This window comes from Myotis myotis, unplaced genomic scaffold (assembly GCF_014108235.1).
Source record: "Myotis myotis isolate mMyoMyo1 unplaced genomic scaffold, mMyoMyo1.p scaffold_m19_p_27, whole genome shotgun sequence".
Classification (NCBI taxonomy): Eukaryota; Metazoa; Chordata; class Mammalia; order Chiroptera; family Vespertilionidae; genus Myotis; species Myotis myotis.
This window is the reverse complement of record NW_023416332.1, coordinates 1,886,423-1,903,733: the sequence shown is the minus strand read 5'-3', so window position 1 is coordinate 1,903,733 and position 17,311 is coordinate 1,886,423. Positions and strand designations below refer to the sequence as shown.

The window sequence follows — 17,311 nt, the reverse complement described above, 5'->3', positions numbered from 1 at the left end:
TGCTGCTGTCTGTCCGGGGCCCTGGGGGGGCGGGGGGGCGCGTGTCAGCCCCTGTCCCTGTTGGAGTCGCTCTGGGAGGCGGGGCCCTGCGCTGCCCTCTCATAGCGACCAGCGATCCACACGAACAGCAGGGCCGCGGCCACCTGGATGCCGGCCAGCAGGAAGAAGTACAGGTCCAACCGGCAGTTGTTGATGTTCCCTGGGGGGAGGAGAGGCTGGCATTGGGGTGGGCAGGGCCCCCCTGAGCTGGCAGCGTGACCCAGAGGCGGATGGGAAGGCCCTGGGCGGGGGGCCCTCTAGCATCTGGCCGCCCTGGGTCTCTGCGCCCCGTGAGCCGGTGTTCTTTCTGGGGCTGAGAACATAGCACAGGGCCAGCGGCCCCTCCCCCGGAACGGCCGGGTTCCGGCAGCAGGAAGCACCCCGAGTTCCGTGCTTCCCTTTGACAGGTGGGGAAACTGAGGCCCAAGGAGGGCAGCCATGCTGGGGTGACCGGCCAACTTCAGCGCTGCTTCATCCGGCTGCGGGTCAGGGCGCTTGGCCAGGCCACCTCCTGCCCATGCCTCACCCCCCCCCCCCCCCCCCCCGCACTGGCAGGGAGGCCCGCTCACCATGGTCCTCGGGGCAGTGTAGCCAGCCCCTGGGCAGGGACAGCAGGGCCACCAGGCTGGAGCCCAGCAGTGAGCCCACCCCCGACAGGGAGAAGAAGATGCCCATGAGGGCGCCCTGCATGGAGCGCGGGGCCTCCGAGTACGCGAACTCCAGGCCTGCGGAGGAGGGAGGAGGGAGGAGGGAGGGATGAGCCAGGTGGCCAGGCCCCTGCCCACTGGGCCGCCCCTGCCCCGGCCGGCCACACCCTGGCTTTCCCTCGATGCCTGACTGCTCCGGGGCCATGACCACGCCCGTGCCTGTCCCCTCTGCCCTGTCATCCACCCCGTGGACACCTCCACATGGTCCCAGGATTCTGGGTCCCCTCCCTCACCTCCCTGCCGTCTTCAGCCTCTGGCCCCTGTCCTCTGCTCGCCTTCAGTGTCATCACCAAGTCATTGGACTCAGCCTCAGAACCTCTCTTCATTCCGCCCCCCTCTGGGTCCCCTCTGCCCTGGGCCAAACCCCAGCGCTCACTTCCGGCCCAGCCTCTGCAAATGCCTCCGAAACTCCCGCCTCCGTCCTCCCCACAGCCAGATGTCGGGGACCTCTCTATGGGGTCCTCCCTGCCCAGGTCCCTCAGGTGGGGTTGTCGTCCTTTGGGGGGGGACCTCAACATCCAGGCTCCACCCACAAGGACCTGCGCCGGCAGCCTCCCCCGCTCCCTGCAAGACTCAGCTCCTCGCTGTGCTGCTCCCCGGCCTGCGAGGTCCCTGCTGCCACCGCTGAGTTCCGTCCCCTCCCCACCTGGCCCGGGCTCCCCGACACCCCAATCACTTCCACAGCACTCCCCTGGCTTGCTGTTCAGGAGACTGATCCCCCCCTTCCCCATCCCATGGGGAGTCCCACCCGCCTCCCCCTGCGCCTGCAGCTGAGTAGGCCCTGTCCCTGGGCTCCTGGGAGAGCCTGCCCAGCCCTGAGCGCTCTCAGCTGTGAGATGCAGACACACAATTGCATTATTACAGCAGCGCGACCTGTGTGCTGTGACAGGTGATGAGGAGGGGAGGACCCTGTGCCTTGGGCTGGGCATTGGGGGGGACCTCGTGAGGGAGACGGCACTGAGGCCCAGAATTGCAGGGGAAACAGGAGTTCACTTTCAATCTGAGGGAACAGCCGCTGGGGACGTGGCAGCCGGGAGATGTGTGGAAAGTCCGAACGGGAAGTGTCTTAGTCACCCCCAAATCCCCGTGCCCCTTGTAGTGCCCGGCATGGCCAGGTGCTGATGAACCCCCACTGGGTGCGCGCAGCCCCACAACCGGTCCCGCCTCCTCCACGCAGATGGGCTCTAGAGGCTGTGCCGTGAGACCTCTGACCAGGAGGCACCACCAGGCCGCGCCCATTACTGGTGCGAGGGGGCGCGGGGGAGGGGCTCGGGGTACCTGGGATGCTGGCAAACATCTCACTGATGCCGATGAGCAGGTACTGGGGGGTCTGCCACCAGATGGACAGGGGCGCCGCGTAGTACACGCTGTCCCCGATCTGCTGGGGCACCGTCTGGTTGTGATGGATGTATTCTAGGCGCTTCATCTCCAGCAATCCTGGGTGGGAGGGAAGGACTGCAGCCAGACCCACCCCAGGCAGCTTAGCCCCTGGCAGAGCGTGGCACCCTGTGGGCCTTCACTAACTAGCCAGTGACTGGGCAGCAGGCAAGGAACGCAACACTGGACTAGGGTGTGTGTGTCAAGATTTGGGTTCCAACTCTTCCCTTTTTTGCCTTGGCCGCTAGGAAGCTCAGAGCTAGGTTTGGCACTCAGTAAGAGGAACAGCTCTTGCCCTAACCGGTTTGGCTCGGTGGATAGAGCGTCGGCCTGCGGACTGAAGGGTCCCAGGTTCGATTCCGGTCAAGGGCATGTACCTGGGTTGCGGGCACATCCCCAGTGGGAGATGTGCAGGAGGCAGCTGGTCGATGTTTCTAGCTCTCTGTCCCTCTCCCTTCCTCTCTGTGGAAAATCAATAAAATATATTTTTAAAAAAGAGGATCAGCTCTTGTTAATTGAGAGCCCGTCGTGTGCAAGGCATGTAGTCACACCCTGGCAGGTGAAGAGAGAGGGATTCAGGTTAAGCAACCAGCCCAGAGTCGCACAGCTGACAAGAAATCGGGGCTGGCTCTGAGCCTGGGCGTGTGGTTTCGAAGCTGGCCCACTGTCCGTGGTGTCGCGTGACTCCTCTCCGGCAGCATCGCCGCAGGGTTTCTGGCCTGGCCTGCCAGTGTCCCTCCGTCCCCTTCGCGGCTCAGGAGGCAGCATGTGGAGGTGGGTTCCAGTCCTCCCCGCCACCGACCAGCTGTGTGACTGGGGCCAATCACTTAACCTGGCCGGGACCGGCTCCCCGGCGGGGAGTAGGGCGGAAAGCGCCCGCATTAACGCGAGGACGAAACAGGACGAAGTGCACTCAAGCACATCGCCCGCGAGGAACCTAGTTTGGTTCCATCCTTGCAACACAAGTCTGTTCCTTCGTCGCTCTGGCTCCGACGCGTGCCGCCGGCAGAGTGCTGGGCGCTCTGCGGACTTCATCTCCTTTAACCTGCACAGCACGCCTGCGGGCTGCATCCCGTGGGCGGAGCCTGGCCCCGCCCCGGCTCGGGATGGATGACGCTCTCTCTGTTTTAAAGATGAGGCTCAGAGGCTCAGAGGCTCCGAGAAACTTGGGGATCGTTAGGTGACTAATCGGAAACAGCGGAGGCCTGTGCGCCAGCAGGGAAGGCTGCCTCACTTGAGCGCCTTTTAAATAAGTGGCTTCCAATTCTTTTGAAATGGAAGAAGGAAGAGAGTAAATAAATCCTTGAAAAACGATGTTCCCTGATGCTACGAAGAGGCTGCGTGTCTTTGGAAAACCCGACGTGTGTCTGGCGCCCCGTGCAGTGTGCACAGCTGTGAGTGAGAAAGGACAGGATCCCGGCCTCGGCGAGCAGGCAACCCCTGGGAACACCTGCTTCCTCTCTCGTCGCTTCCTCAGGTGTCGAACGAGGGGAGGGGGTGCTGGCTCCCGGGAAACCTCCCTCCGGGCCCCCCCTCTGGGAGGCCGAGATGGCACCGCGGGGCGGGGGTGGGGGAGACACTTGGCCCAGGCCCGGCTTCGGCATCAGCCACAGTGAGCTGGCCGCGTCCTGCCCCAGCCCAGCTCCCTCGCCCTCGCCCGAGGCCCACACACCTGCCACGACGACGGAGGCAAAACCGAAGAGCATGCCCAGCGCCATCTTCTGCAGAGCCGAGGGGAGCAGCTGGCACCGCAGGAGGCAGGGGTCCAGCAGGCGGTCCTTCACGGGCACCAGGATCAGCAGCACCACCACGTTGGCCAGGAGGAGCCAGGCCTCCGGGATCTGGGCACGAGGGAGCCAAGAGAGGCAGCTGGCAGGCCGAAGGAGCTCGGGGCTGGCGCCCGAGACCGGGACCCCAGACTTTCCCTGGGTGACCCAGAGCCAGCCCCCCCACCCCCCGTTCCAGGAGGCACACTCCTCAGCTGTGTAACTAGGGGTGAGGTTGGATCACGGTGGCAAATGGGTTCCTCTAACTTCTACCCATTGGTAGCAGCTGCCTGCACATCCACCAGCTCAGCATAGAGAATGTCTGTATTGATTAGTGATGTCTGCCACGGGCAGCAAAGGGGGTAGGGTGGCCTATATGCCATTCTCCTGCCAGCTCTGAGATGCCAAGGTGCTGGTTTGGAAAGTCCTGGTGAAAGGCAGGGTCCCGCGAGGGAGAGGCGGAGCGGAGGGGGACAAGCCGGGCAGCGAGCCCGCTCAGAGCAGCAGGGGGTAGTGCACTGGCCTGAACTCTCTGGAGCAGTTGGGCATCCGGCAGGGTGGCGGGGCGGTGGCACAACCCGCCCACCCTCCAGGTGGGGCGAGGGGAGTGCGGAGGCCGCTTCATTCCCTCCTCCTCTAGGGGGAAGCCCGCCTGGCCTGCCCCGGCTGCACACACCGCGCCTCACCTTGTAGCCGCCGGCCGGGGCTCCCCGCGCCCCCGAGTTGTTGCTGGGGTAGTTTGGGAAAATGCTCGGGATGTGGAGGTGAAGGCCTTGGAGGACGTACGTGGACTGCATCTGCAAGAGAGGAGGGGGGCGGGCAGAGCCGGCCGCCTCACGCCAGCCGGACGCTCGGGCTCCCGGGCAGGCATCGCGCGTGCGGCACAGGGCGCCGGGCAGGGTCCCCGCCCCGCCTCGGGGGGCACGACCTCCCACCCGCCTTGTTCCCCAGAAGCAGGCCTGGCCGTGCGCTGCGTGGCGGCTCTCTTCCAGAGCGGGCGCAGCTGGTGGGACCTGCTGTCTCCAGGGAGGCCCGGGGCAGGCGTGGCTGAGGGCTCCCACCCGGGGAAGCGATGACACGCTGTCCCCCGGGCGGGCACCTGGCAGAGGCCAAGCAAGTCCCCAGGCTGACCCACTGGAGTGGCTCTGCACCTGGTGAGGCGCCGGCTCTGCGCCTTTAGGTGCTATAAAATGGAGGGGCCTGGTGCGCCCACAGGAGGGCCTGGGCCGGGGCGGGCACTGGCTGCGGGCAGCAGCTGTTTATCAACCGGTGTGGAAGGACGTCAATATCCTGACCAGCGGTACCACAGAATCAGCCGTGGACACGCACACGCACACACATGCACACGCACACGCACACGCACACACACATGCACATGCACGCACACATGCACACCTACTCATCTTCACCGCGGGGCGGGGCGAGAGGCAGAGGCCAGTGTCTCTGAGCAGCTGATTCCGCGAGGCTCCCCCCCACCCCCCACCCCGCTGCAGTTCCCTCTCGGTGGTCTGGGTGGGACTTTGTTTTTTAAAAGCTCTGCAGGGGACACTGGGCACAGCCAGGAAGCCACTGCTACGAAGCACTCAGTGCACTGAGCTTGCCCCTCACTTGCTGTGGGGTCTGGGGAGAGCTGACGGGGCGGGGCCCCTAGCCTCTGTCCACGCTCTCATTTGCACGGGGTGCCAAGGCCCAGAGAGACGGGCGCAAGGCCTGGCCCCAGAGCGCTGAGCGCCTGGTGTTCCACGCCTCCCCCCCGGGGGAGGGGGCTGACTAAGGACCCACGCCAGCTGCTCATTTTGCAAACCCCCTTTCCGATGTCCTGCTTCTCTGGTGAGGGGCCTGGGGAGCCCGTCCCCCCAGAGCGAGGGGCAGGGGTGCTCACCTGGAAGTACACCATCCAGTAGGGCACCAGGGTCACCATGATGGGCAGGAGCCTCACCAGCCCCCGGAAGTTGGCGATGTCCTGCTGGGGGGAAGCGCCAGGCTGGGGCGGCCTCTGCTCAGGCAGCAGCTGGGCCCCTTCAGGCTCTCTGTGGGCAGCGGATAAAGTGGGGGTGTCATCCCTGCACGTGGCCACGGCTTCACCTCCTAATTTAACCCGCTCCCCGGGCCTCGGTAACCACAGCCCCCCTCCGATGCCACCCTGTCTCCACTCCACCGTTGGCGCCATCACCAGCTCCCGCGTCCTCACGGCCACTGCCCTTGGGAAGGTGACCAGTCACCAACGCCACGTGCGGCTCTTTGGCCCCTTGAGTGTGGCTCTTCCGAAGCCTTAGGAGGACCCTCGTTAATAACAATGTACCTACCGATATAGTTTAAGTTTTAAAAATTTGGCTCTCAAAAGAAATTTCAATCGTTGTCCTGTTGATATTTGGCTCTGTTGACTAATGAGTTTGCTGACCACTGGCTCGACCAGTGGTTCTCAACCTTGGCTGCGCATTAGAATCACCTGGGAATCTTTTTAAAATCCTGATTTCTGGGCCTCATCCTCCGGAAATTCTTTCTTTGTTATGGGGAGGGGCCACAACATGAGTAACAAAGAAACAGAATTTTTGGAGGATGAGGCCAAGAAATCAGGATTTTAAAAAGATTCCCAGGTGATTCTAATGTGCAGCCAAGGTTGAGAACCACCGCTCTAGACCTACTGACGGGAGCTGTAGCCCCCAAGGCCTGGGGCAGCTTTGCTCGTAGAAGTAGCTAGCGGCTAAGGTAGGGAGGGGAGAGGCAGGAGGGAGCTGTAAGGCAAGCGCAAGGGCCAGGCCTGGGAGGAGTCCGTGTGGCCGAGTTCTTAGACTTCACAGCAGGGACGTGTAGAATTACGTGCATTATACCCAGCAGCCTTCCCGGGACATCATCCCGCCGTCATCACCACCTCTCCTGCCACTGCCATCTCCATGACAGGGCTTCTCTTCCCCGTGGCCACTAACACCAGCACCCCGGCTTTATCACCACCATCACTGTCAAGACCATGAACGCCCTCATAGTTAGCCCATCGCCCATCCCACCACCGCCACCGCCGCCTTGACCTCCATCGCCGCCCTCAGTCCCAGAGGCAGCCCTGGCCCCCTGGAGATCAGTCACCCTAAAGGGCTGCCAGACGTGTAGCAACTGGGCCACGATGTCCCCCTCACCCAGAGCCCCCCTCACCCAGGGGCCCCCTCACCTGGCAGCGTGGGGGCACCACAGCCGGGGACAGCAGTTCTGGAGGGCCAGTTTGAGCATGGAAGACACTTGGCTGCCCTCGGGGGGCTTGGTGATGAAGATGGGGGTGGCGAAGAGGAAGATGACGAAGGCCAGGCCCACGCAGCCCACGGGGAGACTGTAGCCCACCAGGAAGCTGATGTTCTGCTGGACAAAGGCCACCACCAGCAGCGACAGCACCGCGCCCGCGTTGATGCTCCAGTAAAACCAGTTGAAGAAGCGGCGGTTGGCATGGCGCCCAAGACCCATCACCTGCCAGGCAGGGGTGGGAGAGTGAGGGCCCGCGAGGGCCAGGGGCACCCTGCCATGGCCTGCTCTCTGGCCCCGCAGCCTCTCTCCCTCAGGGGCACGTCCCGAGTCTGTGGGTGGGCATCCCGGCACTTCCCTCAGCCCCGGGCAGTAAGCAGATGCTCAATAAACATTTGGTGACTGCGTGAATGAACCCTTTTGTCGGGAGTCACCGGTTAGCGATCACTTGGGCACGGCTGCTGCTTCATGCCCACGACACATGTTGCTTTTTTATTGTTGCCGAGCAGTGCCCAGAGCAGCTGTCTGAGGCCACTCGTTCCTGTCTGGGTGATGTATCCCTTTGTCTCTGACTGCGCACCCCACACTACGCACCAACTTCATAATCAGAAAAAAAGCCAACGAAGACCTCCGGTCTGCCCCGTGTGATTCGACGTGATGCATGCGTGTGACTGCGGGAGCGGGGAGGGGTCTCACGGAGAGTGCCCCACCGCTGGGAGTTGCAGACTTTTCCACGGGGGCCCAGCCCCCCATCCGGCCTCGCCTCCCTCTGACCTGTGCCTCGGGGAGAGCAGACACAGCCGCCGGGTGGGAGGGGAACGGAGTGCAGGCCCCAGCCAGGGCAGAGGCTGCAAATCTTCACCCAGGATTCGAATCTATCGCAACAGCCAGGCCCCAGGCCCCTTCCGCTCTGCGGGCCCGGGGCAGCCACACGGGCGCCCCCGCCCGCCCAGACCCTGGTCCCAGAGGCCCGCTCAGCAGGCCTGGGCACGGCCTGGCACCTGCATTTCTAAAAAGCAGTGAGGACTGGAGGTCGCCCCTCTCGATAAACGGTCCTGTGCGCTGTCAGCCCCTCACCCGCTCAGGGACCCCGCACCTCCAGCGCCGTCGCTCTCCTTCTATCCGGAGAGAGACTTCCAGAGCGAAGGTTTTGTCAAGCTTTGCTTTTGCAGTCACATTGGGGGAAAGGTACGCATTTTATTCCTTTTCCAAATGTGACCCGATAGTCCACAGAGGGGCCTTTAAAGCTGTACTCCCGCCCGAGCTGGGCTGGCTCAGTGGAACGAGCGCCGGCCTGCGGACTGAAGGGTCCTGGGTTTGCTTCCGGTCAAGGGCACATGCCCGGGTTGCGGGCTCGATCTCCGGGGGTGCCGGAGGCAGCCTGTCAAAGATTCTCTCATCATTGATGTTTCTTTTCTTTTCTTTTCTTTTTTTTTAAATTTTATTGATTTTTTACAGAGAGGAAGGGAAAGGGATAGTTAGAAACATCGATGAGAAACATTGATCAGCTGCCTCCTGCACGCCCCCTACTGGGGATGTGCCTGCAACCAAGGTACATGCCCTTGACCGGAATCGAACCTGGGACCCTTGAGTCCACAGGCCGACGCTCTATCCACTCAGCCAAACCAGTTAGGGCTCATCATTGATGTTTCTATCTCTCTCTCCCTCTCCCTCCCTCCCTGAAATCAATAAAAATATATTAAAGAATAAAATAAAATGAAACTGTACTCCCTTGGAGATTCTGAATGATGGAGGGGGACGGGCATGCCCCCTCCTGCGGAATCCGTGCTGAGGACTTTCAAGCAGAAAATCGAGTAAGTCCCATTATGAGCAACCATTTCCATGGCTGAATTGGATGTAAATGAATCTGACAATTGCAGCTCTAAGGGGAAGAGCAGGCAGCCGATTCAGGAATACAGACGAACACTTGTCGGGAATGATGGATGGCCCCTTCGGAGACTGGCAGTGTGTGAACACGTGGGTCCCGGGCACAGCTGTCTGCCAGATGGTGCCAAGCCCTCCCACCCGCACACCCGTCTGGATTTGCAACAGCCTTCACTGCTCTGCTGTGCCCACTCCAGTCCCTCCCAGCCACACAACCAGGCCACTTTAAAGAACGCAAATGCAAGGTGTCCATCCGCCTCAAGTCACGTCAGGCTTCCGGAACTGTCCCGGGGGTCAGGCCCAGACCCCTCAAGCAGCTTCCAGCGTGGCCTGATGCCCCCAAGTCCATGCCCAGAGCAGGGGAGAAGGCACAGGTGCTGCTGTCCTTCCTGATGCCACTGAAGGCTCTGCCCAGTAGCCTGGCCTCCGGGGACAGTTCCACTCCCAGAAGGGGGGAGGGGGCGAGGGAAGGGGGAGGGAGAAGGGGGAGGGGGAGTGGGGAGTTGGGGGAGGAAGGATGGAGGAGGGAGGGAGACAGGATGGCTGAGGCCCTCTGGAGGCTGATGAGGGCCAGAGCACAGGTTAGCCACACCTGGGGCTGTCGTGGAAGCCAGTGAGGGAGAATGAAGGGAAGATGAGTTCCTATCCAGATAGTGGGGTCTCCTGGTCGGAAGGAAGGTCAGCGGCGGCTCAGAAATGGTCAGGGCTGCTCTGGGGGCCCCGAGTCCCCATCATCAGAGGAACCCGACGGGCTGATGAGCAAGCCCTTGGCAAGGACCCTGGGAACTGCTGGGTGCCGGGCGGTGGGTGCCAGCTGGGTGCCATGATCCCTTAAAAAAGGCCCCTTTTATGGCCGCAGACACCAGCTGAAGACGCTGAAGAGCAGGGACAACTAGGAAAAGCGCAGGCAGCGAGGTAGGTGACGGGATCACCCACTGGTAGCAATTCGGCCGGGCTGTCCCCTTGGTTTGGCGCCGAGTCCTTTCGCCCGGCGGTGGCCGCACTCTGCACGCGCCCGGCGCCTGCTTTTGCTCGTGAACGCCGCCCGTGGCTCTCAATCATATTCCGTTATTTAAAGTTATTGCCCTAATATCCCACTGAGCAGAGCGATTGAAACGTAGTCACGGGGTAAGGCCCTTTCTCCTCCATCCAGCAGATATCTATTGGATGCCTCCCGTGTGCCCTGCTCTGCCCAGAGGGTCCGGATAAAGGCTCAGAGGGGAAGGTATTGCCCGAGTGGCCCTGCCTAGTGAGTGGCAGAGCTGGGCTCGACAAGCCGGCCTGACCCCACCTCTGGCATAGCTGGCAGGAAGGCCCGGACCCCCAGACACTGGGACACGTAAAGGTGGGTCTCACCCTGAGGCCTGGAGTCCACCACCCTGCCCCCCTCGGCCTGCTCTCTACGTGACCTTGGTCAGGGCGGTTAACGTCCTGAGACCTTACTGTCCTCACCTGTAAAATGGGCACAGCAATACCACCTGCCTCCTGGCTAGTCAAGAGGATCAGATGAGTTGAAACACCCAGAGTGGCACCGAGAGAAAGACGGACAACTGCGGTTTAATGACTATGGTCGCGGTGCCCTTGTTAGAGTGAGCAACGCCCCCCTTCCTCCCCCCTCTCCCCAGTTCTTTCAAACAAGGAAACTGGGCCCAGATTGGGGAAGTGGTTTGTTTGCTCGAGGTCACCCTGGGAGCCAGGCCTCCCGACCCTGGGTCTCTGCCCCGGCCTCCCGAGGGGGCGCCCTCCGGCCACTCACCTGGTCGGCCCCGAAGGAGGTGAGGTTGCTCCTGACGGAGCTGGCGGCCAGGGCGAGCAGCAGCAGCCCCACGTAGAGGGTGGGCGCGCAGTACGGGGCGGGCGCGGGGCGCGGGCAGCCGGGCGCGGGGCAGGCGGGCGTGATGGGCGCCTGGGGCACCTCCCCGCAGAAGGAGCGGCGGCCGTCGGGGACGGCGGTGGCGGGCAGCAGGCCGCAGGCCACCAGGTAGAGCAGCAGGCTGAGCGCGATGGCTCGGAAGCGGCCCAGGTACACGTCGGCCAGCCAGCCGCCCACGGGCGCCAGCAGGTAGGACGCGCCCAGGAAGACGAGTGCCGCGCGGGACGCCTGCTCGCCCGCCCAGTGGAAGCTGGCGTTGAGGTAGAGCACCAGGTTGCCCGCGACGCCGAAGAAGGCCGCGCGCTCCAGCGCCTGCACCAGCAGCACCGCGCCCGCCGCCGTCCGCCGCCCGGGGCCCCGCGGCCCGCGCCCCAGCAGCGCCTGGCGCTCCCCGCGCCCGCGAGGCTCCCCCGGGGCGCGCGGCCCCGGCATCCCGCTGCCCCCCCCCCCCGCCCTGTCCCGGTCCTCTCCTTCCCCCCACTGGCGCCCTCCGTCCTCACCCCTTACCGCTCTCTCCCCCCACCTCTGCCCCCTGGCTTCCCTGCCCGCCTCTGCTGTGCCCAGGTTCCCTCCTCCCTCTCCTCCCCCTCCCGCCCCCACTCTTCCTCCTTTTCCACCTGGACTCGCTCTTGCTCCCCCTCCCCCGGCCCTCACCCCCTCCCCGGCGCTTCTCTGCCCGCCCTTCCTTCTAGCTAACGGGTCTCCCCCTTGGCCCCTTCTTAACTATGCCCCCTCCCGTGTGACTGACACCTGGCCCCTCTCTGGGGAGGGCCCTCTGCTGTCCCCTCGGCTGCCTCGACCTCCCCTCCAGGTCCCCGCCGGCCTCTGTCCAGCCGTCTGCGCTTCGAGAAACCGTCCCCTGGCTCCTTCCCCTTTCTGGCCGGTGGCCGGGCTGCGTCACGTGGTGCTGCGGGGTGTTCAGGAGAAATGAAAGCCTGGTCGGTCACAGGGGCCCAGCCGCCCAGCTTTCTAAAAATTTCCCTTCTGCCCTGCCTGTCCCCCGCCCTTGAGCCCGGAGGAACGGGTCCATTTTCACTTTCATTTCCCCCTGAGCCCATTCTGGCTGCATCCTCTCCCAGCTGCCATCCAAGCTGGAATGATGCCCCGCCCTGTGCCACTGGGTCCCGCCCGCCCACGTTGTGAACAGGGAGACTGAGGCTGGGGGAGGGGGAGGGAGGCAGGATGAGGGGTTATGGGAACTGAAGGAGGGGGAACCCTTGCCCGGCCCCTGAGGGACAGGGAAGCTCTCGAAATGCAGTTCAGATTGTGCAAGTTTCCCCGCCAGGAAGGAAGTCGCCATCCCCAGGACACATGTGGCGTCATCGTTACCCACAGGCGGGTTGAGATTGAGAGGGACCGGACCTCAGACGAAATCAGAGTGGGGCCTCAGCACTCCCCCCGCCCCCCCCCCCCCCGCCCCCACTCAGAGCCTGCAGGGCACCTGGGGGGAGAGCCCGCCCTCCCCCGGCCAAAGCCCCGCGAGACTGACCCCTGCCCTCCTCCAGCCTCCAGCAGCCCAAGTCCACCCAAGTCCAGCCACACCGACCTCCTCTCTGCCCCCCCCCCCCCCAACGGGCCAAGCTCCTTCCTGCCTCAGGGCCTTTGCATCTGCCGTTTCCTTCCGGCCTCTGCATGGCCAGCTGCTGCTCTTTATTTAGGTCTCGGCTGAAATGCCTGCCCTGATCGCCCCATCGAAGTAGCACGTGGATTCTCCCACCGTCTCTCGGCCTCCTTGTCCTGATTTAACGTCTTCAGGGCACACGGTGCTCCTTCGATGACTGGTTTATTTCCTCCCAGTAGAACAGGCGTCCCATGGGGCTTGTCAAACTGTTCTCTTTAAGACTTTATTTCTTTAGAGCAGTTTTAGATTTACCCCTAAATTGAGGGGAGGATACAAAGATGTCCCATGCACCCCCGCGCCCACACGCACACAGCCGCCCCCTCAGCGTCACTCACCCGTGATGGATGGTCGTGTCTTTTCCCATCATCACCCGAGACTTCACGCTTGATGCTGTGCATCGTATGGGCTTGGACAAAGGTGTGGTGACACATATCCATTATAACATCATACGGGCATCTCCACTGCCCCAGTGACCCTCTGCTCTGGTGGTCTCCCACCCCCGGGCCCCGACCCCATCCCCACCACAGCCCCTGACCTGTTCGCTGTCTCGCTGGTTTTGCCTTTTCCAGAATGTCACGCAGCTGCAGTCCTGCCAGAGGCAGCCTTTGCAGACTGGCTCCTTTCCACTTCGAACGGTGCACCCGGGTGTCCTCCGTGTCTTTTCGTGGCCTGATAGCTCATTTCTTGTCTTTCTTTTCTTTCTTTAAAACATATTTTTATTGATTTCAGAGGGGAAGGGAGAGGGAGGGAGAGACAGAAACATCAGTGATGGGAGAGAATCGTGGATCGGCTGCCTCCTGCATGCCCCCTACTGGGGATCGAGCCCACAACCCGGTCACGTGTCCTTGAGTGGAATCGAACCTGGGACCCTTCAGTCTGCAGGCCGACGCTCTATCCACTGAGCAACACCAGCCAGGGCTGTTACAATTTTTAGAAGGGGTAAGTAGCCACGCGGTGAGAGATGGGACAAGCCCCTGCAGGGCCGGGCGTAACGCAGGTGACGAGAAGGCAGAGCTGGCCCGAGCCTCTGGGTCAGCCACCTCGGGCAGGGACCAGGGCTCGGGAGGGGGTGGGCGGGCGGGCCCCCAGCTCGCCCGCTGGTCCAGCTCAGCCGACTTGGCCTCTCTCTGGAGGAAGCTCAGGGTCACCAGGGAGTGGTGACCAAGTGCACATCCCGTCGGACAGCTCTGTCCTCTCTTGGCTAGGGTGTCAGCGAGGTGGGTAGGCCACCTGCCACCCAGGGACCGAGCCTTGCCAATGCGAGTGCTAAGCTGCTGCCGGGGACCTGCAGGGCGTGTGGCCGGAGGGAAAGTCCCGCATAACCACGTGGGCAGCAGAGGGAAGACCAAAGGAAAGGGGAGCTCGGTTTCCTCCTTTCGGTCCAGCCTCTGGCCCCGAGCTGTGTGGGGCCCGGCACCAGGCGCGGTGGATCGGGAAAGTCCTGGGGACCTGCTTAGTCGGGGAGACCCGAGGGCGGTGTGCCCCTGCGGAGAGGGAGCAGCATTCTGAAGGGAGATGTGACTGTCACCCAGGCACGAGTGTGACGCTGATGGCCAGTGGGGGGTGGGGGGGCCGGAGAGCGGGAGTTTAGTTCTGAGGAGGCCCAGAGTGGGGGGCCCTGACCACAGCCCACGGACATGGGGTCTGGCCCAGACTGCATTTGGCCACATGGTGTGAAGTGGGTGTTCTTGTTTTCATTATTGTTTTTTAATTAAAAGAAATATATATATTTATTTATTTACTATATATAGTTACTGATTTCAGAAGGGAAGGGAGAGAGAGATAGAAACATCAATGATGAGAGAGAATCATGGATTAGCTGCCTCCTGCATGCCCCCCAATGGGGATCAAGCCCGCAACCCAGGCATGTGCCCTGACCGGGAATCAAACCGTGATCTCCCGGTTCATAGATCGACACTCACCCACTGAGTTGGGTTTGCCAGACGCCTTGAGAAGAGCAGAACAGAGCAGACAGGGGGCAGAGGCCGGGGACAGGGTCTCCCAGAGGCCCCGGCGGGAGGACCCTCGTGGAAATCGGAGACAGCAGCCACAGGACGCGAGTACAGAAGAGACAGGTCACGAGGGAGTGCGGTTTCACTATTGAACGCCATCGTCCAAGACTCGAATTCCCGCCGGAGAACTTACGAAAGAGACCGTTGGTGCGGACTCGGCTGGCCCTGTTCGCAGGGCGTACGGCGCTGGAAGGGTTGGTAAACCCTCTGCCCGGGGGCCCCAGGCCCAGAGGACACCACCGCAGGCAGCTCCGTGCGGGCAGGGTGGACAGACCCGAAGGCCAGGCCCTCTTCGCGGGGCCTCCAGACCCACCTGGAAGGGACCGGCAGGACGTGGCTGAGCGGCAGCCGGACAGAAAGATCCGGGGGCTTTTCATCAGCGGTGGTTCAGGATGAGTCACAGCGCTCAGGGCCACCCTGGGCCACAGCGTCACAGCGGTTGCCAAGGCGATAAGATGATGGTGACTTTGTTCCTCTCCCTAATTTTCCCGAGTTCCTCTAATGTGGTTCCGAGGCTGCGATGATCACACGAAGGTCAAGTTTGTTGTCGGGTATCGCTACTCGACCCCGGGCCCCACAGGGAGCGTTGGGTTCAGCGGGGACCGCACGTAAAGGTTCCACGGGGCGTGGCCAGGACGGGGAAAGGCCTTGAACGCCTACCCATGGGAGGGAGGAGACAAGTGACAGCGTGTCCCTGCTGTCAGATCTCCCCTGAGCTGCCCCTGGGAGAGGGGCCTACGTCTTGGGCAACGCTGAGGGGAAGAGCGGGACCCAAGATGCCGGGGCTCAGCTCTGAGCGCCATGGCCCTTCCCTCCGAACCGCCAGTGTTCACCTGCGTCCGGACCGTTACGAGCCCCTGAGCCCCTCAGGGATCGCCGAGGCCAGGGCCTTCTCATAACAACACAGTAGGAAGAGGGAACTTGTGACCCCAAAGCAACGGTGGTGAGACTGCTGGTGCCGGAGCCCGAATGGAAGCGCGGGCACGAGATGGCACCAGACGCCATGGGGTCCATCCCCCCAGCACCCGGGGTGGGAGGGGAAAACGAATCGCCTGATACGTAAAGGCGCCCTCACCGGAGCAGGGACGTTACTAGCGTTGTGAGCCGCGATCCTCCGTGCCTGCTCCTGAGCGTTCTACGCGACCAGACGGGAGCCCTGACACGGCACTCGCGCTGAGTCCGGCGGACGGCCCCGGGACGGGCTCCTGGGACGGGCGCTGGTGCCCGTTGGTTTGCGAGCAGAAGGAGCTGCTGTTTGATTTCTGTTCCTCCGGCTGTGATTCTCTGTGGAACACCACCGACACCGTCTTTCCTCGAAGCTGCGGTGACGGGGCTCGATCTGGGCGCCCGGCTGGGCACATCCTCCGGCTTCCCGAGCAAAGACTCGCCTGTGAAGCGTGTCCCATCAGGTCCCCACGAGGCTCTCAGCACCGCGCCTGCCCCCGCATGCCCTGTGCCCTCTGCCAGGAGGGCCCTGCCTACCGCCCGCCCAGGCGCCCACCTCCACCTGCCGAGACCTGCCCGTCCTGCTGCTGGTCCCGCCTCTCATGTCATTCCTGTTCCTCTCCTGCCTCCTCCTGGCATTGGAGCGGGCTCCCCTGCGTTCCGTTTTACGGATCTGCTAGTCTAATAGATGCACTGCCCTTAACAGAGTCAAACGTTAGCCACTGTTTTGTGCTCCCGCCAAGTAAGAGACCCTCTGTACCCGCCACTCCTTACCAGCTGGCTTGTTATGGTTTTCTGGTTCTTTACTTTTGTCTTTTTTTCTAACCCCACAAATTAGAATTGCTTCATGCCATCCGTGCTCATGCAATGCGTCTCCCTGACCACATGGTGTCTTGCTCGCCATTCCCAGTTGGGTCTTACGCTTCCTTCTGGGATGGTTTTCCTTGTTCCCGAGGATCCTACCCGGAATGTCTCTGGGGCCTGTTGGTTGTAGATGCTCTCCGTTTGTGTCTGGACCTGCACCTGTTCAACCTCCACCTGGAAACATTGCAAAGTGGACGTTCATGTTCACCAGCACTTCGAGCTGTTCTTCCACCCTCTTCTGGCTTCAGTCGTCGAGGTTGAGAAGTCGGCCGCAAGACCGGCTCAGAGTTCATCCGCCTTCTCTTGAGTGGTTGGCAGCGTTGCCATGTAAGTGCTTGCTGTCGATTTCTTTCTATTGATCGCGCGTGGTTTGGGGAAGCGTCCAGGACCCGAGATTGTGCCTTTCATCGGTTCTGGAAATTTTCCAGATCGACCTATTCAAACCCTTGTTTCACAGTTTCCATCCTTTGTGTCTCTGTGCTGCTGCATTCTGGGTAAGTTCTCCAGGTCTGTCCTCCTGCTCACTAGCTCTCTCTTCAGCTGTGTTCATCTGCTGTTCAATCCATCTTTATGTTGTTAGTTTGGAAGATTATATTTTTGGTTGATAGAAGTACTACTTTTTTTTCCTTTCAAATCTTCCTGGTCATTTAAAATAGTCTCAGTCCTTGTCTATACCGGGACGACTAACTTTTACTTCTTTAAGCCTGTGAAGCATCCTTACGTTCTGTTACAGATTCCATAATTCCATCGAAAGGTTAAAGGTCCAAGTCCACCATTTACTGCTCTGTGCGGTTCTCACTTCACATGACTTGCTGTGATGGTGAATGGTACGTGCCCGCTTGACTGGTCACAAGGTGCCCAGGCGTTTGGTTAAGTAATATTTCTGGGTGCGTCTGTGGGGGTGTTCCTGGGGGAGATACACATTCGAACCAAGAGACCGAGCAAAGCAGATGCGCTGCCCTAAGCGGCGGGCCTCGTCCTCTCCCCCGAGGTCT

At 61.9% G+C, this 17,311-nt stretch overlaps 1 protein-coding gene across 1 annotated transcript; it reads right to left on the bottom strand.

Annotated features, from left to right (window-relative positions):
- Positions 1–8: 8 nt before the first annotated feature.
- On the bottom strand, positions 9–11,306 carry SLC15A3 (solute carrier family 15 member 3). The gene is made up of 8 exons (XM_036295712.1): positions 10,758–11,306; positions 7,053–7,342; positions 5,772–5,919; positions 4,576–4,686; positions 3,796–3,964; positions 2,025–2,183; positions 609–764; positions 9–199 (listed from the first exon to the last, which is right to left on the bottom strand). The coding sequence occupies exons 1-8, from the start codon at positions 11,304–11,306 to the stop codon at positions 45–47; spliced, it is 1,737 nt and encodes a 578-aa protein (XP_036151605.1). The 3' UTR covers positions 9–44.
- Positions 11,307–17,311: the final 6,005 nt, after the last annotated feature.